General features: G+C 61.7%; 1 protein-coding gene and 1 long non-coding RNA gene across 2 annotated transcripts in view; one reads left to right on the top strand and one right to left on the bottom strand.

Moving 5' to 3' along the window:
- LOC310891087 (filamin-A-like) overlaps nucleotides 1-21,555 on the top strand; it is a gene marked incomplete at its 5' end in the record, with an annotated part of 31,849 nt that extends 10,294 nt beyond the window's left edge. Inside the window, 14 exon segments of the mRNA XM_083853391.1 lie at nucleotides 237-397; nucleotides 2,466-2,556; nucleotides 2,637-2,806; nucleotides 4,208-4,325; nucleotides 5,939-6,201; nucleotides 6,994-7,591; nucleotides 9,041-9,214; nucleotides 11,163-11,325; nucleotides 13,699-14,030; nucleotides 15,061-15,184; nucleotides 16,377-16,533; nucleotides 18,413-18,602; nucleotides 19,339-19,362; nucleotides 21,289-21,555. Of these exon segments, the coding sequence (XP_083709517.1) occupies nucleotides 237-397; nucleotides 2,466-2,556; nucleotides 2,637-2,806; nucleotides 4,208-4,325; nucleotides 5,939-6,201; nucleotides 6,994-7,591; nucleotides 9,041-9,214; nucleotides 11,163-11,325; nucleotides 13,699-14,030; nucleotides 15,061-15,184; nucleotides 16,377-16,533; nucleotides 18,413-18,602; nucleotides 19,339-19,362; nucleotides 21,289-21,548 (2,825 nt within the window).
- On the bottom strand, nucleotides 20,221-21,280 carry LOC310891086. Its single transcript, XR_014577420.1, has 2 exons — nucleotides 20,563-21,280; nucleotides 20,221-20,370 (listed from the first exon to the last, which is right to left on the bottom strand). It is a non-coding gene; the product is annotated as an uncharacterized lncRNA (long non-coding RNA).
- Nucleotides 21,556-22,205: the final 650 nt, after the last annotated feature.

Below are 22,205 nucleotides of genomic sequence, written 5' to 3'. Positions count from 1 at the left end.
CCATAAGGAGATTTCTGGGGGGGATCGTGAGGGGTTTTGGGGCTCCACAGGGTGGTTTTGGGGGGAATCGTGAGGGGTTTTGGGGCTCCACAAGGGGGTTTTGTGGGAGATTCATGAGGTATTGTGAGGGACTTTGGGGCCCCCTGAGGGATTTAGGGGCACCCGGTGGGTTTAGGGGTTTGGGGGGGGGGGTCCTGAGGGGGGGTCCCGGTGGTCTGAGCGTGCCGTGCCCCCAGGGGACGTGAGCATCGGCATCAAGTGCGCCCCGGGCGTGGTGGGCCCGGCCGAGGCCGACGTCGACTTCGACATCGTGCGCAACGCCGACGACACCTTCACCGTGCGCTACACGCCATGCGGCGCCGGCACCTACACCATCATGGTGCTCTTCGCCGACCAGGTGGGTTCTGGGGCGAAAACGGGCGGTTTTGGGCAAAAACGGCGGCTTCGGGGCGAAACCGCACGGTTTGGGGTGAAACCGCACGGTTTTGAGGTAAAAAATCATCTGCTTGGGGGTAAAAATGCTGCACCACCCCAAGTGCCTACACCATCATGGTGTTCTTTGCCGACCAGGTGGGTTCTGGGGTGAAAAAGGGCAGTTTTGGGCGAAAACGGGCGGTTTTGTGCAAAAACGGCGGTTTTGGCATTAGAAGCGCATGGTTTGGGGCAAAACCGCCTGGTTTTGAGGTAAAAATCACCCACTTTGGGGTAAAAACGCCATGCGGCGCCGGCACCTACACCGTCATGGTGCTCTTTGCCGACCAGGTGGGCTCTGGGGTGAAAACGGGCGGTTTTGGGCAAAAACGGCCACTTTGTGGTGAAACCGCGTGGTTTGGGGCAAAAATGCACGGTTTTGGGGGTAAAAACCACCCACTTTGGGGTAAAAACGCCACGCGGCCCAAGCGCCTACACTGTCATGGTGCTGTTTTCCGACCAGGTAGGGGTTCTGGGGTGAAAATGGTCGGTTTTGGGATGAAAATGGTCGCTTTTGGGCAAAACCGCTGCTTTTGGGGTGAAACCGCCCCCTTTTGGGCAAAACACACACTTTTGGGGTAAAGAGCAGGGTTTTGGGCAAAGTAAGGTGCCCACTTTGTGGGCAGGGCACCTAGTTTTTGGGCACGGCGCCTGATTTTTGGGGATAAGGAGCCCGGGTTTTGGCAAACCACCCGCTTTGGGGCAAAATGTATGATTTTTTGTTAAAGAGCCCGGTTTTGAGCAAAGCGAAGAGCCCGTTTTTGCGCAAAGCACCTGGGTTTTGGGCAGGGCGCTTGGTTTTGGGTAGAGAGCACTCATATTTGGGCAAAACACTGCTTTTTTGGACAGAGAGCCCCCGTTTCAGGGCAAATAACCACTTTTTGGGCAGGGTGCCCACTTTTGGGGCAAAGTGCCCAATTTTGGGCAAAGCGAAGAGCCCTGTTTTGGGCAGGGTGCCCACTTCAGGACAGAGCGCATGCTTTTGGGCAGAGATCACTCATTTTTGGGCAAAGCGCCACTTCTCAGGCGGAGAATGTCCACTTTTGGGCAAAATGCCATCTGTGGGGCGGAGACTGACCGGTTTTGGGCAAAGCGCCGCTTTTTGGGCGGGGAGTGTCCGCTTTTTGGGCAGAGAACGGCCCTTTTTGGGAAGCAGAATGCGTCCTTTTGGGGGGGGGGTCGGAGTGTCACTTTCTGGGGCCAAAGCGTCCATTTTTGGGCAAATAGCGTCCCTTTTGGGGGGGGGGCGGGGCATCCCTTTTTGGGGTCAAATCGTCCCATTTTGGGGCTGGGATGTTCCTTTTTGGGGCTGGATCGTCTGTTTTTGGGGGCGGATCACCCCTTTTTGGGGCCAGAGCGCCCCTTTTTGGGGTCAGAATGTCAATTTTTGGGGCTAGAATCATCCCTTTTTGGGACCAGGACATCCCTTTTTAGGTCAGTGTCCCTTTCTGGGGCCAGATTGTCCCTTTCTGGGGCTGGAGCGTCCCTTTTTTGGGGTTAAATTGTCCTATTTCTGGGCTGGAATATCCCTTTTGGGGGCCAGAGTGTCCCTTTTTGGGGCCAGGACATCCTTTTTTAGGTCACGATGTCCCTTTCTGGGGCCGGATCACACCATTTTGGGCCCAGATTGTCCCTTTTTTGGGTTAGAACGTCAATTTTTGGGCCCAGATCACCCCTTTTTGATGCTGGCACATCCCTTTTTAGGGCCAGATCACCCCATTTTGGGGTCAGATTGTCCCTTTTTGGGGTTAGAACATCAAATTTTGGGCGCGGATCACCCCTTTTTGGGCCTGGATCACCCCATTTTGGGGTCAGATTGTCACTTTTTGGGGTTAGAACATCAAATTTTGGGCCCGGATCGCCCCTTTTTGGGCCCAAATCACCCCTTTTCGGGGCCGTAGCATCTCGGGGCACTGCCCCTTCGGGGAGGGCTCTCCGGGGGGCTCATTCCCGTGCCCCCCCACCCCTAATTTTCGTGTGTCCCCCCCCCGCAGCCCACCCCCAGCAGCCCCATCCGCGTCCGCGTGGACGCCGCGCACGACGCCAGCAAGGTGAAGGCCGAGGGGCCCGGCCTCAGCCGCTCCGGTGAGTCCCCGGGGGGGTCCCGGGGGGGGTCCTGGGGGGGTTTTAAGACCCCCCTGACCCCCCCCGTGCCCCCCCCCCAGGTGTGGAGCTGGGGAAGCCCACCCACTTCACCGTCAACACCAAGGCGGGGGGCCGGGCCCCCCTGGAGGTGCAGGTGACGGGGCCGGGGAAGGGGGAGGCCGTGCGGGACCTGGAGGTGAAGGACAACCACGACGGCACCCACACCGTCACCTACACCCCGCTGCAGCAGGTACGGCCCCCAAAACCTTACAGGGAAACCCCAAAACCCTACAGGGGGCCCAAAAACCTTGTAGGGAAACCCAAAAACCCTACAGGGGGCCCCAAAACCTTGTAGGGAAGCCCAAAAACCCTACAGGGGGCCCCAAAACCTTATAGGGAAGCCCAAAAACCCTACAGGGGGCCCCAAAACCTTATAGGGAAGCCCAAAAACCCTACAGGGGGCCCCAAAGCCTTATAGGGAAACCCCAAAACCTTACAGGGGGCCCAAAAACCTTATAGGGAAGCCCAAAAACCCTGCAGGGGGCCCCAAAACCTTATAGGGAAACCCAAAAACCTTATAGGGAAGCCCAAAAACCCTGCAGGGGGCCCCAAAACCTTATAGGGAAACCCCAAAACCCTACAGGGGGCCCCAAAACCTTGTAGGGAAACCCAAAAACCCTACAGGGAAGCCCAAAACCTTACAGGGGGGCCAAAAACCTTGTAGGGAAACCCAAAAATCCTACAGGGGGCCCAAAAACCTTATAGGGAAACCCCAAAACCCTGCAGGGGGCCCCAAAACCTTATAGGGAAACCCCAAAACCTTACAGGGGGCCCAAAAACCTTGTAGGGAAACCCAAAAACCCTACAGGGGGCCCCAAAACCTTGTAGGGAAGCCCAAAAACCCTGCAGGGGGCCCCAAAACCTTATAGGGAAGCCCAAAACCTTACAGGGGGGGCAAAAACCTTGTCGGGAAACCCAAAAACCTTGTAGGGAAACCCAGAAACCGCACAGGGGGACCCGAAACCTCCTAGGGCAGCCCAAAAACCTTACAGATCAGGCACAGCACCCCCAAAACCTCCCCCCAGCCCCCCAAAACCCACACAGGGCACCCCAAACCCAGACAGGGAACCCCCAAACCTCCCCAAAACCCTAAAACCTCCCCCCAGCACCCCAAAACCCACACAGGGCACCCCAAACCCACCCCAAAACCCAGACAGGGAACCCCCAAACCACCCCCCAATACCCTGAAACCTCCCCCCAGCACCCCAAACCCACCCCAAAACCTCCCCCAGCACCCCCAAAACCCACACCGGGCACCCCAAACCCACCTCCCAGCCCCCCCAAACCACCCCCCAATACCCCGAAACCTCCCCCCAGCACCCCAAAACCCACGCAGGGCACCCCAAAACCCTCACAGATCATGCACGGCCCCCCAAAACCCTTCCCCCAGCACCCCAAAACCCCCCCAGGGCCCCCCAAACCCTTCCCCCAGCCCCCCCCCCCACCCCAATACCCCACCCTACCGGGCTCCCCCCAAAACCCCTCTCCCCAAATCCCCCCCCAGCCCCTACTGGGGGGGGTACCCCAAAGCCCCCCCACCCTGGGGGGGGGTTTTAGGGCACCCCCCCGACCTGGCTGTGCCCCCCCCCAGGGTAATTTGGGGGTGGCGGTGACCTACGGGGGCGACCACATCCCCAAAAGCCCCTTCCCCGTCCCCGTGGCCCCGAGCGTCGACCTGGGCAAGATCAAGATCTCCGGCCTGGATGACAGTAAGGGGGGGTCCGGGGGGGGTCCTGGGGGGGTTTTGGGGGGCCCTGGGGGGTCCGGGGGGGGTTCAGGGGGTCCTGGGGGGGGCTCGGGGACCCTATGGGGTTGGGGGAGCCCCTAGGGGCTGAGCCAAGGGGGATTTGGGGAGGGGTAGGTGAAAAGGGGATTTGGGGGGGGGCTTTTGGGGTCTTTTTTTGGGGGGGGGCTTTTGGGGTCTTTTTTGTGGGGGGGCTTTTGGGGTCTTTTTTGTGGGGGCTTTTGGGGTCTTTTTTGGGAAGGGGGGCTCTTAGGGTCTGTTTGGGGGAGGACTTTGGGGTCTTTTGGGGGGGAAGTTTGGGGGTCTTTGGGAAGGGGGGGCTTTGGGGGTCTTTGGGGGGAGCTTTGGGGTCTTTGGGGGGGAGCTTTTGGGGTCTTTTTTTGGGGGGGTCTTCTTTGGGAGGGGGCTTTTAGGGCCTTTTTGGGGGGGAAGGTTTGGGGAAGGGGGTTGAAAAAGGCATTTTTGGGGTCTTGGGGGAGGTTTGGGGGGGTTGAAAGGTTTTTTTCGGGGGGTCTTTTGGGGGGAGGTTTGGGGGGGGTTGAAAAGGGTTTTTTGGGGGGCTTTTGGGATCTTTTTGGGGTTCACGGAAGTTATTTCAGGGCAGATTCGGAGTCTTTTGGGGGTCAATAAACGTGGGTTATTTCGAGGCAGATTTGGGGTCTTTTGGGGCCGAGATTATTTCCGGATGGATCCGGGGTCTTTTGGGGCTGACTTGTGGGTTATTTCTGGATGGATTTGGGGTCTTTTGGGGTTCACAGAAATTATTTTAAGGCGGATTTGGGGTCTTTTGGGGCTCACAGGTTATTTTATGGCGGATTTGGGGTCTTTGGGGGCCGAGAGCTGTGGGTTAGTTCAGGATAGATTTGGAATCTTTTGGGGCTGACAGATGCGGGTTATTTTGAGGTGGATTTGGGGTCTTTTGGGGGCTCACAGGTTATTTCAAGGCGGATTCAGGGTCTTTTTGGGGCTGACAGCTGTGGGTTATTTCAGGGCGGATTCGGGGTCTTTTTGGGGCTGACAGTTGTGGGTTATTTCAGGGCGGATTCAGGGTCTTTTTGGGGCTGACAAATGGGTTATTTTAAGACAGATTCGGGTTCTTTGGGGTCCGAGAGCCGTGGGTTATTTCAGGATAGATTCGGGGTCTTTTTGGGGCTGACAGATGGGTTATTTTAAGGTGGATTTGGGGTCTTTTGGGGCTAACAAACGCAGATTATTTCAAGGGGGATTTGGGGTCTTTTGGGGCCGAGATTATTTCCAGATGGATCCGGGGTCTTTTGGGGCTGACTTGTGGGTTATTTCTGGATGGATTCGGGGTCTTTTGGGGGGGTTCACACGTTATTTCAAGGCGGATCTGGATCTTTTGGGGGCTCACAGGTTATTTCAGGGCGGATTCGGGGTCTTTTTGGGGCTGACAAATGGGTTATTTTAACACAGATTCGGGTTCTTTCGGGGCCGAGAGCCGCGGGTTATTCTGAGGCGGATCCGGGGTGTTTCGGGGCCGAGAGCCGCGTGCCGCGGGGTCATTTTGGGGTCCGCTCACCCCCCCAAACTTTTTTTTCCCCCCTTCCCCCCCCCCAGAGCCGGAGGTGGGCAAGGACCAGGAGTTCACGGTGAAGACCAAGGGCGCCGGGGGCCAGGGCAAGGTGGGCGCCAAGGTGACGGGCCCGGGGCGCAAGGGGGTGCCCTGCAAGGTGGAGCCGGGGCTGAGCCCCGACAACAGCCTGGTGCGCTGGATCCCCCGCGAGGAGGGGCCCTACGAGCTCGAGGTCACCTACGACGGGCTCCCCGTGCCCGGCAGCCCCTTCCCCGTCGAGGCCGTGCCCCCCACCGACCCCTCCAAGGTGCGGGGGGGGTCTTTGGGGTGTTTGGGGGGTCGAGGGGTGTTTGGGGGTCAGGGGGTCTTTTGGGGAGTTGGGGGGCTTTGGGGTGTTGGGGGGGTGTTTGGGGGTTGAGGGGTCCTTGGGGTGTTGGGGGGGGTGTTTGGGGGTTGAGGGGTCTTTGGGGTGTTTGGGGTATTGGGGGGTCTTTTGGGGAGTTGGGGGGTCTTTTGGGGAGTTGGGGGGGATCTTTGGGGGGTTGGGGGTCTCTGGGCAGCCCCTTCCCCCGTCGAGGCCGTGCCCCCCACCGACCCCTCCAAGGTGCGGGGGGGGGGTGGGGTCTTTGGGGTGTTTGGGGGGGGGTCTTTGGCGTGTTGGGGGGTCTTTGGGGGTTGGGGGTGTCCTGGTTTTGGGGACTTTAGGGGTTGGGGGTCCTGGTTTTGGGGTCCCCAAGGGTTTTGGGTCTCTGGGAACAGGGACGTCCTGGGTTGGGGGTCTTCAGGGGGGTTGGGGGTCTTCAGGGGGGCTGGGGGTCTTCGGGGGCTGGGGGTCTATGGGAATGGGGGGGTCCTGGTTTTGGGGTCCCCAAGGGTTGGGGGTCTCTGGGAATGGGGTCCTCAGGAACGGAGCATCCTGGTTTTGGGGGTCTCCGTGGGGTGGGGTGGGGGTCTCCGTGGGGTGGGGGTCTCCGTGGGGTGGGGGTCTCCGTGGGGTTGGGGGGGGGTCTCCAGAAGGGGATGCCCTGCTCAGGGGCTCTGCCCCCCAAAACCATGGGACTCCGCCCCCCCTAAAACCCCCTCCCCCCCCCCCTTCCAGGTACGCGCCTTCGGGCCGGGCCTCCAGGGCGGCCTGGCGGGGGTCCCGGCCCCCTTCACCATCGACACCAAGGGCGCCGGCACGGGGGGCTTGGGGCTGACGGTGGAGGGCCCGTGCGAGGCCAAGATCGAGTGCCAGGACAACGGCGACGGCACCTGCTCCGTCTCCTACCTGCCCTCCGAGCCCGGCGACTACAACATCAACATCCTCTTCGCCGGCGCCCACGTCCCGGGGTCCCCCTTCCGCGCCCCCATCCGCGCCCCCTTCGACCCCTCCAAGGTGACGTGCTCGGGGCCCGGGCTGGAGGGCGGCACGGCCGGGCAGCCCGGCCACTTCCGCGTGGACTGCAGCCGCGCCGGCAGCGCCGAGCTGACCATCGGCATCGCCTCGGAGGCCGGGGCGAGGGCCGAGGTGCGGGTGGAGGACAACGGCGACGGCACCTACACCATCGCCTACACGCCGCTCAGCCCCGGCGTCTACACCATCACGGTGGAGTACGGCGGGCAGCCCGTGCCCCACTTCCCCAGCAAGGTGCGCGTCGAGCCCGCCCTCGACACGGCCGGCGTCAAGGTCTACGGGCCCGGCGTCGAGGGGAAAGGTGGGTGGAGGCCGCGGGCTTGGGGGGGCGGGGAAGGGGGCTGCGCTCGTCCTCTTTGTGAAGTTGGGGGCGGGGGGTGAGGGTATGGGGGGGGCTCTTGAGGGCCTCCGCCCAACCGTCGGCCTCGCTTTTCCAGCCCCCTCCCCAGATTTCAGCGTTGTAGAAGTGTTGAGGCTGGAGGAGGCCTCCGAGGTCTTCAGCCCCACCCCTCAGCCTCCCTTACCCCGTCCCCTCCCCAAATTTCAGTGTTGAGGCTGGAGGAGGCCTCTTGAGGTCCTCCGCCCAACCGTCGGCCTCGCTTTTCCAGCCCCCTCCCCAAATTTCAGCGTTATAGAAGTGTTGAGGCTGGAAGAGGCCTCTTGAGGGCCTCAGCCCAACCATCGGCCTCCCCTACCCCGTCCCCTCCTCAAATTTAAGCATTATAGAGCTGTTGAGGCTGGAGGAGGCCTCTTGAGGTCCTCCACCCAGCCATCGGCCTCGCTTTTCCAGCCCCCTCCCCAAATTTCAGCGTTGTAGAAGTGTTGAGGCTGGAGGAGGCCTCCGAGGTCCTCAAACTCACCCTTCAGCCTCACCAACCCCGTCCCACCCCCAAATTTCAGCGTTATAGAAGTGTTGAGGCTGGAGGAGGCCTCTGAGGTCTTCAACCCCACCCCTCAGCCTCCCCTACCCCGTCCCCTCCCCAAATTTCAGTGTTGAGGCTGGAGGAGGCCTCTTGAGGTCCTCCGCCCAACCATCGGCCTCGCTTTTCCAGCCCCCTCCCCAAATTTCAGCGTTATAGAAGTGTTGAGGCTGGAAGAGGCCTCTTGAGGGCCTCAGCCCAACCATCGGCCTCCCCTACCCCGTCCCCTCCTCAAATTTAAGCATTACAGAGCTGTTGAGGCTGGAGGAGGCCTCCGAGGTCCTCCACCCACCCCTCAGCCTCCTTTTCCCAATCCCATCCCCAAACCCTTGAGTTGTTGAGGCTGGAGGAGGCCCCCGAGGTCCTCAAACCCAACCAGGAGCCTCCCCTGCCCGTTCCCATCCCAAAAATCTTGAGTCGTTGAGGCTGAAGGAGGCCTCTGAGGACCTCCGACCCAACCGTTGGCCTCCTCTACCCATTCCCATCCCCAAACCCTTGAGTCGTTGAGGCTGGAGGCCTCCGAGGTCCTCAACCCCACCATCGGCCTCCCCTCCCCTGTTCTCTCCTCAAAATGTAGCATTAGAGAATTGTGGAGGCCGCAGGAGGCCTCCAAGGTCTTCAAACCCAACCATCGGCCTCCCCTCCCCATTCCCATCCCCAAACCCTCGAGTCCTAGAGGCCGCAGTCCCTCCCCCCAAAGCCCTCCACCACCCCCCACCCCCCTTCCCCTCCCCTTACGGCCCCGTCAAGGCCCCGGGCGGCCTCCCCCCGCCCCGGGGGGGTCCCACCGGAGGCCGCGGTGACGCCGTGTCCCCCCCCTCGCCCCCCAGGCGTCTTCCGGGAGGCGGTGACGGAGTTCGAGGTGGACGCGCGGGCGCTGAGCCCGGCGGGGGGGCCGCAGGTGAAGGCGCGCGTCTCCAACCCCTCGGGGGGCAGCACCGAGACCTTCGTGGAGGACCGGGGCGACGGCACCTACCACGTCGAGTACACCCCCTACGAGGAAGGTCTGTCCGGCCCCGCGGCCGTCTGTCTGTCCGGCCGCATGGACTATGGGGGCGTCCTGGGGACGTCCCCGTGTCCGTCCCACCGGGGTTTGGGGTTTGGGGACCCCCCGGTGATGTCCCCCCGTCCATATAAGCAGGGTTTGGGGTTTGGGGACCCCCTGGTGACGTCCGACCAGGGTTTGGGGTTTGGAGGCACCCCAGTGACATCCAATTGGGATTTGGGGACACCCCAGTGACGTCCCCGTGTCCGTCACACCGGGGTTTGGGGTCTCGGGACCCCCCGGTGATGTCCCCCAGCCCATATAACTGGTGTTTGGGGTTTGGGGACATCCCAGTGACGTCCAATTGGGATTTGGGGGCATCCCAGTGACGTCCCCCCATCCATATGACCGGGGTTCGGGGTTTGGGGACACCCCGGTGATGTCCCCCTGTCCATATAATTGGGGTTTGGGGACACCCCAGTGACGTCCCCGTGTCCATCGAGCGGGGTTTGGGGACCCCCTGGTGACGTCCGACCAGGGTTTGGGGTTTGGGGACCCCCCGGTGCCGTCCAGTTGGGATTTGGGGACACCCCAGTGACGTCCCCATGTCCGTCCCACCGGGGTTGTGGGGACGGGGGTGGCCCAGTGATGTCCCCCTGTCCATATGACCGGGGTTTGGGGTATGGGGACACCCCGGTGATGTCCAGTTGGGATTTGGGACATCCCAGTGACGTCCCCGTGTCTGTCCCACCTGGGTTTGGGGTTTGGGGACCCCCCAGTGATGTCCTCCAGCCCATATAACTGGGCTTTGGGGTTTGGGGACCCCCCAGTGACGTCCCTGTGTCCATCACACCGGAGTTTGGGGTCTCGGGACCCCCCAGTGATGTCCCCCAGCCCATATAACTGGGGTTTGGGGTTTGGGGACATCCCAGTGACGTCCCCCCATCCATATTGACTGGGGTTTGGGGACACCCTGGTGACGTCCCCGTGTCCGTCCCACCGGGGTTTGGGGGGCGGGGGTGGCCCAGTGATGTCCCCCAGCCCATATAACTGGGGTTTGGGGTTTGGGGACCCCCCGGTGCCGTCCAATTGGGATTTGGGGACACCCCAGTGATGTCCCCGTGTCCGTCCCACCGGGGTCTGGGGGACAGGGGTGGCCCAGGGATGTCCCCCCGTCCATATAAGCAGGGTTTGGGGTATGGAGACCCCCTGGTGACGTCCAACCAGGGTTTGGGGTTTGGAGACCCCCCGGTGATGTCCAATTGGGATCTGGGGGCATCCCAGTGATGTCCCCGTGTCCGTCCCACCGGGGTTTGGGGGCCGGGGGTGGCCCAGGGATGTCCCCCTGTCCATATAAGCAGGGTTTGGGGTTTGGGGACACCCCGGTGATGTCCCCCTGTTTGTATAACTGGGGTTTGGGGACCCCCCCGGTGATGTCCAATTGGGGTTTGGGGCCCCCCTGGTGACGTCTGACCGGGGTTTGGGGTTTTGGGCCCCCCCGGTGATATCTGAGTGGGTTTTGGGCCCCCCCAGTGACGTCTGACCAGGGTCTGGGTTTTGGGGCCCCCCTGGTGACGTCCAGTTGGGGTTTGGGGCCATCCTGGTGATGTCCGACCGGGGTTTGGGGTTTGGGGCCCCCCCGGTGACATCTGACTGGGGTTTGGGGCCCCCTGGTGACATCTGATTGGGGGTTTGGGGTCGTCCCGGTGACGTCTGACCGGGTTCTGGGTTTTGGGGCCCCCCCGGTGATGTCCGACTGGGGTTCGGGGACCCCCCAGTGATGTCCCCCAGCCCATATAACTGGGGTTTGGGGTTTGGGCCCCCCCTGGTGATGTCCAATTGGGTTTTGGGGCCCCCATGGTGACATCTGACCGGGGTTTGGGGCCCCCCCGGTGACGTCCGACAGGGGTCTGGGTTTGGGGACCCCCCCGGTGACACCTGACCGGGTTTTGGGGTGCCCCCCCCAGGCGTGCACACGGTGGAGGTGACGTACGGCGGCAGCGCCGTGCCCCACAGCCCCTTCCGCGTCCCCGTCACCGAGGGCTGCGACCCCGCGCGCGTCCGCGTCCACGGCCCCGGCATCCAGAGCGGCACCACCAACCGCCCCAACACCTTCACCGTCGAGACCCGGTGAGCCCCGCCACCCCAAAACCCCGGGGGGGGGGGTCCCAAGGGGCCCCGTCACCCCAAAACCTCGGGGGGGGGCCCAAAGGGTCCCCGCGACCCTAAAACCTTGGGATGAGGGCCCCTTGTCCCAAATCCTGGTCCCAAATCCTAGTCCCAGATCCTTGGGATGGGGACCCCAAGGGTCCTCATGACCCTAAAACCTCCGGGGGGGGGGTCCCAAGGGGCCCCGCGACCCTAAAACCTTGGGGTGGGGGGTCCCAAGGGGCCCCGTCACCCCAAAACCTCGGGGGGGGGGCACCAAAAGGTCCCCGCAACCCTAAAACCTTGGGAGGAGGGCCCCTTGTCCCAAATCCTAGTCCCAAGTCCTTGGGGTGGGGGTCCCAAAGGGTCCTCATGACCCTAAAACCTCGGGGGGGGGGTGGTCCCAAGGGGCCCCGCGACCCTAAAACCTTGGGGTGGGGGGTCCCAAGGGGCCCCGTCACCCCAAAACCTCGGGGGGGGGCACCAAAAGGTCCCCGCAACCCTAAAACCTCGGGAGGAGGGCCCCTTGTCCCAAGTCCTTGGGGTGGGGGTCCCAAAGGGTCCTCATGACCCTAAAACCTCGGGGGGGGGTGGTCCCAAGGGGCCCCGCCACCCCAAAACCTCGGGGGGGGTCCCCAAAGGGTCCCCGTGACCCCGAAGCCTTGGGTTGGGATCCCCAAAGGGTCCTCGTGTCCCAAATCTTTGTCCCAAGTCCTTGGGGTGGGGGCCCCTTGTCCCAAATCCTAGTCCCAGAGCCTCAGGGTGGGGACCCCAAAGGGCCCCTGTGACCCCAAAACCTCGGGGGGGGTGGTCCCAAGGGGCCCCGTGACCCTAAAACCTCGGGGGGGGGCCCCAAAAGGTCCCCGCGACCCTAAAACCTTGGGATGGGGGCCCCTTGTCCCAAATCCTAGTCCCAGAGCCTCAGGGTGGGGACCCCAAAGGGTCCTCATGGCCCTAAAACCTCGGGGTGGGGTCCCCAAAGGGTCTCTGCCACCCCAAAACCTCGGGGGGGGTCCTAAGGGGCCCCGCCACCCCAAAACCTTGGGGTGGGGGTCCCCGTGACCCCAAAGCCTTGGGATGGGATCCCCAAAGGGTCCTCGTGTCCCAAATCCTTGTCCCAAGCCCTTGGGATGGGGACCCCAAAGGGTCCTCATGGCCCTAAAACCTCGGGGTGGGTCCCCAAAGGGTCTCTGCTGCCCCAAAACCTCGGGGGGGGGGGTCCTAAGGGTTCCCGTGACCCCAAAACCTCGGGGGGGGGTCCCCAAAGGGTCCCCATGACCCCCAAAGCCTTGGGCTGGGGGTCCCTTGTCCCAAATCCTAGTCCCAAGTCCTTGGGGTGGGGGCCCCAAGGGGTCCTCATGACCCTAAAAGCTTGGGGGGGGGTGGTCCAAGGGGCCCCGTCACCCTAAAACCTTGGGGGGGGGGGCCAGGTCCCAAATCCTCATCCCGGGGGCCCCCAAATCCGTCCCCATCACCCCAAATCCTCGGCCTGGTGTCCCGTAGGTACCTCCAGGCTTGGTCCTGGTGCCCCCAAACCTTCCCCTTTTCCCCCAGGAACCCCCCATTTTCCCCCTCCCACCCCCTCCCCTCGCCCCCCACACCTCACGGGACCTTTTGGGGACCCCCCCCATAATACCCCCGTGTCCCGTCCCCCCCCATGCCCCCCAATCCTTCCCCTAAGCCCCCGTGGTGCCCCCCCAACCACCCCAATGCCCCCCAATCCTTCCCATTTTCCCCCTCCCACCCCCTCCCCTCCCCCCTTACCCCCCCCAACCCCTTTGGGGGTTATGGGGACCCCCCCCATAACACCCCCATGCCCCCCCCCATGCCCCCAAATCCTTCCCCAGAGCCCCCAATCCTTCCCCTTTTCCCCCTACACCCCCCAAACGCCCTCTCCCACCCCCTCCCCTCCCCCCTCACCCCCCTCCAACCCCTTTGGGGGTTATGGGGACCCCCCCCCCAACACCCCCGTGTCCCCCCCCCCCAATGCCCCCAAATCCTTCCCCCATGCCCCCAATGCCCCCTGGCACCCCCCCCCCCAACCACCCCAACGCCCCCCAATGCTTCCCATTTTCCTCCTCCCACCCCCTCCCCTCCCCCCTTACCCCCCCCAACCCCTTTGGGGGTTATGAGGACCCCCCCCCCATAACACCCCCGTGTCCACCCCCCCCCAATGCCCCCCAATCCTTCCCCAGTGCCCCCCAATCCTTCCCCAGAGTCCCCAGTGCCCCCCAATCCTTCCCATTTCCCCCCTCCCACCCCCTCCCCTCCCCCCTCACCCCCCTCCAACCCCTTTGGGGGTCATGGGGACCCCCCCCCATAACCCCCCCGTGTCTCCCCCCCCCTCCCCGACAGCGGCGCGGGCACGGGGGGGCTGGGCCTGGCGGTGGAGGGCCCGTCGGAGGCCAAGATGTCGTGCACGGACAACAAGGACGGGAGCTGCTCGGTGCACTACGTCCCCACCGAGCCCGGCACCTACAGCCTCAACGTCACCTACGGGGGCCGCCCCGTGCCCGGGAGCCCCTTCCAGGTGCCCGTCACCCCCCCCCTGGACCCGGCCAAGGTCAAGTGCGCGGGGCCGGGGCTGACGGCGGGCGCCGTGCGGGCCAACGTGCCGCAGAGCTTCACCGTCGACGCCAGCAAGGCCGGCGTGGCCGACCTCGACGTCAAGGTCCAGGGGCCTAAAGGTGAGCGGGGGGGGGGGTGGGGGGCTTTTGGGGGGGTTGGGGGGGGTTGGGGGGTTTTGGGGAGGTTTTGGGGAGGTTTTGGGGGGGGTCTGGGGGTTTTCAGGGGGGCTTTGGGGGTTTGGGGGGGGTTTGGGGGGGCTTTGCGGGGGGGTTGGGGGGGTTTTAGGAAGATTTTGGGGTTTGGGGGGGGGGTTTGGGGATCCTTGGGGGGGGTTGGGGGGGGGTTGGGGGGTTTTTAGGGAGATTTTGGGGTCCTTGGGGGGGATTTTGGGGGTCCTTGGGGGGTTTGGGGGGGGTTGGGGGTTTTTAGGGAGATTTTTGGGGGGTTTGGGGGAATTTTGGGGGTTTTTAGGGAGATTTTTGGAGTTTGGGGGGGGGATTTTGGGGGTTCTGGGGGGATCCTTGGGGGGTATTGGGGGTTCTTTGGGAAGTTTGGGGGGGGGTTTGGGGAGGGGTTGGGGGGGGTTGGGGGGATTCTGAGGGGATTTGGGGGTCCTTGGGGGGTTTGGGGGTTTTAGGGAGATTTTTGGGGGGGGGGTGGGGGTTTTTAGGGAGATTTTGGGGGTTTTGGGGGGGATTTTGGGGGTCCTTGGAGGGTTTGGGGGGAGGGTTGGGGGGGGTTAGGGAGGGGTGGGGGGGGTTTGGGGGGGGTTGGGGGGGGTTGGGGGAGGGGTTGGGGGGGTTGGGGGTTTTTAGGGAGATTTTTGGGGTTTGGGGGGGGTTCGGGGGCTTTTGGGGGATTTGGGGAGGGTTGGGGGGGTTTGGGGGTTTTTAGGGAGATTTTGGGGGGGTTTGGGGGTGATTTTGGGGGTTTTTAGGGAGATTTTTGGGGTTTGGGGCAGGATTTTGGGGTCTCACGGTGCCCTATAGGGGCTCCCAGGGCGTTCTTTGGGGTCTCACGGCGCCCTATGGGGTCTCAAGGCGCCCTGAACGTCCTTGTGACACCCTATGGGGTCTCGGGGTGCCCTATGGGGTCTCGTGGGACCTCGGGGGGGGGGCGCTCAGGACCCTGACCCCGTTACCCCCCCAGGTGTGGTGGAGCCGGTGGAGGTGACGGACAACGGGGACGGGACGCGCACCGTCAGCTACGTCCCCTCCCGCGAGGGGCCCTACAGCATCTCCGTGCGCTATGGAGACGAGGAGGTGCCCCGCAGGTGAGCCGGGGGGGGCCTTTTTGGGGCCGGGGGGGGGCTTTTTGGGGCTGCATGACCCCCCCCCCGCCCCTCCCAGCCCCTTCAAGGTGAAGGCGCTGCCCATGCACGATGCCAACAAGGTGCAGGCGAGCGGCCCTGGGATGGGGCTTTTTGGGGCCGGGGGGTGGCTTTTTGGGGCCAGGATGGTTTTTTTTGGGACCGGGGGGGCTTTTTGGGGCTGCGTGGGTATTTTTGGGGCCGGCTGACCCCCCCCCTTTTCTCTCAGCCCCTTCAAGGTGAAGGCGCTGCCCACGCACGACGCCCGCAGGGTGCAGGCGAGTGGCCCCGGGGGTGGCTTTTTGGGGCCAGGATGGTTTTTTTTTTGGGGCCGAGGGGGGCTTTTTGGGGCTGGCACGGCCTTTTTGGGACCGGGGGGGCCTTTTTGGGGCCAGCTGACCCCCCCCGCCCCTTCCAAGCCCCTTCAAGGTGAAGGCGCTGCCCATGCACAACGCCGGCAGGGTGCGGGCGAGTGGCCCAGGGATGGGTCTTTTTGGGGTCAGGATGGGTTTTTTTGGGGCCGGGGGGGACTTTTTGGGGCCGGGGGGGCCCTTTTGGGGCTGGGGGGGGAGTTTTTGGGGCCGGCCGACCCCCCCCCTTTTCTCTCAGCCCCTTCAAGGCGAAGGCGCTGCCCACGCACGATGCTGGCAGGGTGCGGGCCAGCGGCCCAGGGATGGGATTTTTTGGGACTGGGGGAGCTTTTTGGGGCCAGGGGGTGGCTTTTTGGGGCCGAGGGGGACCTTTTGGGACCGGGGGGGCCTTTTTGGGGCCGGCCGACCCCCTGGTGCCCCTCTCAGCCCCTTCAAGGTGAAGGCGCTGCCCACGCACGACGCCGGCAGGGTGCGGGCGAGCGGCACCGGGGGTGGCTTTTTGGTGCCAGGATGGTTTTTTTTGGGACCAGGGGGCATTTTTGGGGCTGAGGGGGACCTTTTGGGGCTGGGGGGGGATTTTTTGGGGCCGGCTGACCCCCCCCCCTTTTCTCTCAGCCCCTTCAAGGTGAAGGCGCTGCCCACACACGACGCCGGCAGCGTGCAGGCGAGCGACCCCGGGGGTGGCTTTTTGGGGCCAGGATGGTTTTTTGGGGACCAGGGAGCCTTTTTGGGGCTGGGGGGGTATTTTTTGGGGCCGGCTGACCCCCCCCCCCCTTTTCTCTCAGCCCCTTCAAGGTGAAGGCGCTGCCCACGCACGACGCCAGCAAGGTGCGGGCGAGCGGCCCGGGGCTGAACACCACCGGCGTCCCCGCCAGCCTGCCCGTGGAGTTCACCATCGACGCCAAGGACGCCGGCGAGGGGCTGCTGGCCGTGCAGATCACGGTGCGGGGGCGCGGGGGCGGGATCTGAGGGCGGGGGGACGGGGACAGGGACAGGGGGACGGGACGGGGGCAGGACGGGGACAGGGGGATGGGGATGGGACCAGGAAATGGGGACGGGAGCATGGGAACAGGGACAGGGAGATGGGGATGGGGACACGGGGATGGGATTTGGGGACAGGGAGATGGGGATGGGACCGGGAAATGGGGACAGGGATAGGGGGACGGGATGGGGACACAGGGACGGGATTGGGGACAGGGAGATGGGGATGGGACCAGGAAATGGGGACAGGAGCATGGGGAGATGGGGACAGGATGGGGACAGGGAGATGAGGATGGGACCGGGAAATGGGGACAGGAGCATGGGGACAGGAGCCTGGGGATATGGGGACAAGGTGGGGGTGGGGACGAGGAAATGGGGATGAGAGCAGGATGGGGACAGGGACATCGGGATCGAGATTAGGACGGGGATAAGGACATTGGGATTGAGACTAGGATGGGGTAAGGGTATTGGGATTGAGAGCAGGATGGGGATAAAGGCATTGGGATTGAGATTAGGATGGGGACAAAGACACCGGGACTGATAGCAGGATGGGGACAAGGACATTGGGGTTGAGATTAGGATGGGGACAGGGACATTGGGATTGAGAGCGGGATGGGGATGAGGACATTGGGGTCGAGATTAGGATGGGGACAGGGACATTGGGGTCGAGATTAGGATGGGGACAGGGGCATTGGGATTGAGAGCGGGATGGGGATGAGGACATTGGGATTGAGATTAGGATGGGGATAAAGACATTGGGACTGAGATTAGGATGGGGATAAAGACATTGCAGTTGAGATTAGGATGGGGATAAGGACATCAGGATTGAGATTAAGACGAGGACATTGGGGGTGAGATTAGGATGGTAGGACGGGGACAAGGACACCGGGACTGAGATTAGGATGGGGACAAGGAGATTGGGGTTGAGATTAGGATGGGGATAAAGACATTGGGGTTGAGATTAGGGTGGTAGGACCGAGACAAGGACACCAGGACCGAGAGCGGGATGGGCACAAGGACATCGGGACTGAGATTAGGATGGGGCTAAAGACATCAGGATCGAGATTAGGACGGGGATAAGGACATCGAGACTGAGATTAAGACGAGGACATTGGGGATGAGATTAGGATGGGGATAAAGAGATTGGGATTGAGATTAAGATGAGGACATTGGGGGTGAGATTAGGATGGTAGGACGGGGACAAGGACACCGGGATTGAGATTAGGATGGGGACAAGGAGATTGGGATTGAGATTAGGATGGGGATAAAGACATTGGGGTTGAGATTAGGATGGGGATAAAGACAATGGGGTTGAGATTAGGATGGTAGGACCGAGACAAGGACACTGGGACCGAGAGCGGGATGGGCACAAGGACATCGGGACTGAGATTAGGATGGGGATAAGGACATCGGGATTGAGATTAGGATGGGGATAAGGACATCGGGACTGAGATTAGGATGGGGATAAAGACATCGGGACTGAGATTAGTATGGGGATGAGGGCATCGGGACTGAGATTAGGATGGGGATAAGGACATCGGGACTGAGATTAGGGTGGGGATAAAGACATCAGGATTGAGATTAAGACAAGGACATTGGGGTGAGATTAGGACGGGGATAAGGACATTGGGACTGAGATTAAGACGAGGACATTGGGGGTGAGATTAGGATGGTAGGACGGGGACGAGGACACCGGGACCGAGAGCGGGATGGGCACAAGGACATCGGGATTGAGATTAGGATGGGGATAAGGACATCGGGATCGAGACTAGGACAGGGCCAAGAAGGCCCCGCAGGGGACGAAACCCCCGGGGTGACCCCCCCATAACCCCCCCCCCAGGACCCCGAGGGGAAGCCGAAGAAGGCGTCGATCCGGGACAACGGGGACGGCACCTACACGGTGTCCTACGTGCCCGACACCACGGGGCGCTACACCATCCTCATCAAGTACGGCGGCGACGAGATCCCCTACTCGCCCTACCGCATCCGCGCCGTGCCCGCCGGCGACGCCAGCAAGTGCACCGTCACCGGTGAGCCCCCCCCGGGGGGGTCTCGGGGGGGGGGGACACCTTGGGGCACGTGGGGGCACCTTGGGGCACGAGGGGACGCAGCCACCGCGCCCAGCCACCCGCTCACAGCCAGGGCACCGCTGGGGTTTTTTTTTTGGGGGGGGGGTTTGGGGGGGTTTGGGGGGGGGGTTGGGGGGTGTGTGGGGGGTCGGGGGTGGGGTTTGGGGCATGTTTTTTATGGCGGGGGGGGGTTGGGAACGGGCTGGGGGTGTCGGCACGTGTGTCTCACTGGATTTCTTGCTTCTCTGCCCACCCCCCCGCACCCCCAACCCCCCCGTATCCACCCCAAAAAAAAAACCCGAAACCCCCACATCTACCCCAACCCCCCCCAACCCCAATATGCCCCCCCAAAATCCCCCCTCAACCCTCAATATCCACCCCAAACCCCCCCCAATCCCAATATCCTCCCCCAAACCCCCCCTCAACCCCCAATATCCGCCCCAAAACCCCCCCTCAACCCCCAATATCCTCCCCATATCCACCCCAAACCCCCCCCAAATCATCCCCCATACCCCCCCAAAACCATATCCCCCCCCCAAATCCCCTCCAAATCTCCCCCAATCCCCCCAAAATCCCCCCAATCCTTCCCCAAACCCTTCCCCAAATCCCCCCCCTCCCCAAATATCCACCCCCCCCCTCCCCAAATACCCCCCACCCCCCAAATTCCCCCCCCCCCCCCTTCTCGCCCACGCTCTAGTCTCCATCGGAGGTCACGGCTTAGGTAAGCTCACAGCATGGCTCGCTTGGCGGGGGGGGGTGCATGCGGGAGACCCCAAAATGTATTTTTCTGGGGGCCGAAGACCCTAAATCGTGGATTTTTGGGGGCTGAAGACACCAGAACGTATTTTTTTTGGAGGGACGAGACCCCAAAACGTAGTTTTTCTGGGGGAAAAGACCCCAAATGTAGGGTTTTGGGGGGGAAGAGACCCCCCCAAAATAGTGGTTTTTTTTTTGGGGAGGAAACCCCAGAACGTAGGATTTTTTTTCAGGGGGAGACCCCAAAACGTAGTTTTTCTGGGGGGAGCAGACCCCAAAATGCAGTTTTTTGAGGAAGAGGGACCCCAAAACGTAGTTTTTTGGGGCTGAATTCCCCAAAACATAGTTTTTTTTTCAGATTGAAGCCCCCAAAACGTAGTTTTCTGGGGGGGGAGGAGACCCTAACGTGTATTTTTCTTGGGCAGGGAGTCACCAAAATGTGTTTTTTTAGGGGGGAGGAGACCCCAAAACGTAGTTTTCTGGGGCCTGAAGCTCCCAAAACATTTTTCAGGGGGTGAAAGCCCCCAAAATGTAGTTTTTCTTCAGGGGGGGACCCCAAAATGTAGATTTTTGGGGGGGGGAGGAGATCCCAAAACGTAGTTTTTTGGGAAGAGGGCCCCCAGAACCTCCTTTTTCCATCCCGAACCCCCCAAAACGCCATTTTTGGGGGGGGGGAGGAGATCCCAAAATGTATTTTTTGGGGGGGGGGGGGAAGTCCCCAAAATGCATTTTTTTTAGGGGAAGGAGCCCCGAAACTGTATTTTTTTGGGGAAGAGGCCCCCCAGAACCTCCTTTTTTCATCCCAAAACCCCCAAAGGTCATGTTTCTTGGGGGGAGACCCCAAAATGTAGATTTTTTCGGGGGGAGGAGATCCCAAAACGTATTTTTTCTCGGGGGGGAAGTCCCCAAAATGCGTTTTTTAGGTGGAGGAGCCCCCAAAACGTATTTTTTTTGGGAAGAGGCCCCCCAGAACCTCCTTTTTCATCCCGAACCCCCCAAAACATCATTTTTTTGGGGGGGGGATATCCCAAAATGTATTTTGTGTGTGGGGGGGGGGAAGTCCCCAAAATGTATTTTTTTCTCAGGGAGGGAAGTCCCCAAAATGTGTTTTTTTAGGGGAAGGAGCCTCCAAGACGTAGTTTTTTGGGAAGAGGCCCCCCAGAACCTCCTTTTTTCATCCCGAACCCCCCAAAACGTCCTGTTTCTTGGGGGGGAGACCCCAAAATGTAGATTTTGGGGGGAGGGGAGGAGATCTCAAAATGTATTTTTTCTCGGGGGGAAGTCCCCAAAATGCATTTTTTTAGGGCAAGGAGCCCCAAAACTGCATTTTTTTGGGAAGAGGCCCCCCCAGAACCTCCTTTTCCCATCCCGAACCCCCCAAAATGTCATTTTTTTGGGGGGGGGGAGGAGATCCCCAAATGTATTTTTTTCCTGGGGGGGGGGGAGATGCCCAAAATGCGTTTTTTTTCTTGGGGGGGAAGTCCCCAAAATGAGTTTTTTTAGGGGAAGGAGCCCCCAAAACGTAGTTTTTTGGGGCGGAGGAGACCCTAACACGTATTTTTCTTGGGCAGGGAGTCCCCAGAATGTGCTTTTTTAGGGGGGAGCAGCCCCCAAAACGTAGTTTTTTGGGAAGAGAGCCCCCAAACCCTACTTCTTTCATCCCGAACCCCCCAAAATGTCATTTTTTTTGGGGGGGGGGGGAAGTCCCCAAAATGTGTTTTTTTTCTCAGGGAGGGAAGTCCCCAAAATGCGTTTTTTAGGTGGAGGAGCCCTGAAACTGCATTTTTTTGGGAAGAGGCCCCCCAGAACCTCCTTTTCCCATCCCGAACCCCCCAAAACATCATTTTCCCGCACCCCCCCCCCAAAAAAAAAAACCCCCCCCCTCCCCCAGGGCCGGGCCTGGGCCCCACCATCCAGCTGGGCGAGCAGACGGTGATCACGGTGGACGCGAAGGCGGCGGGCAAGGGCAAGGTGACGTGCAGCGTGCGCACGCCCGACGGCTCCGAGGCCGACGTGGACGTGGTGGAGAACGCCGACGGCACCTTCGACGTCTTCTACACCGCCCCCCAGCCCGGCAAGTACGTCATCTGCGTGCGCTTCGGCGGCGAGCACATCCCCAACAGCCCCTTCCAGGTCATGGTGAGTGGGTAAAAAGTAAACGGGGGGGGGGGGTGTGTGCAAAAATGGGGGCGGGGAGGGGAGGGAGGGAGTGGGGGGGAGGAGGAGGGAGGTGGGTGGTGAGTGGGGAGGGTGTAAGGAGTGTGTAAGGTGAGCGGGGAGTGTGTAAGGTGAGCGGGGAGTGTGTAGGGAGTGTGTAAGGTGAGTAGGGAGCGTGTAAGGTGAGCAGGGAGTGTGCAAGGAGCGTGCAAGGTGAGCAGGGAGTGTGTAGGGAGTGTGCAAGGTGAGCAGGGAGTGTGTAAGGAGTGTGTAAGGTGAGCAGGGAGTGTGTAAGGTGAGCAGGGTGTGTGTAAGGAGCATGCAAGGTGAGCAGGGAATGTGCAAGGAGCGTGTAAGGTGAGCAGGGAGTGTGTAAGGAGCATGCAAGGTGAGCAGGGAGCGTGTAAGGAGCGTGCAAGGTGGGTGGTGAGGAGCACGTGAGGAGTGTACAAGGTGGGTGGTGAGCAGGGAGTGTGTAAGGTGAGCAGGGAGTGTGCAAGGAGCGTGCAAGGTGAGCAGGGAGTGTGTAAGGGGAAGGAGTGTGCAAGGTGTGAGGAGCATCCAAGGAGTGTGCAAGGTGGGTGGTGAGCAGGGAGTGTGTAGGGAGTGGTTAAGGAGTGTGCAAGGAGCGTGGTGAGGAGCATGCAAGGA

This window comes from Anser anser (genome assembly GCF_964211835.1).
Source record: "Anser anser genome assembly, contig: HAP1_SCAFFOLD_558, whole genome shotgun sequence".
Taxonomy (NCBI): Eukaryota; Metazoa; Chordata; class Aves; order Anseriformes; family Anatidae; genus Anser; species Anser anser.
Note: the sequence above shows the minus strand (reverse complement) of the source record. Positions and strands in the feature narration are given on the sequence as shown.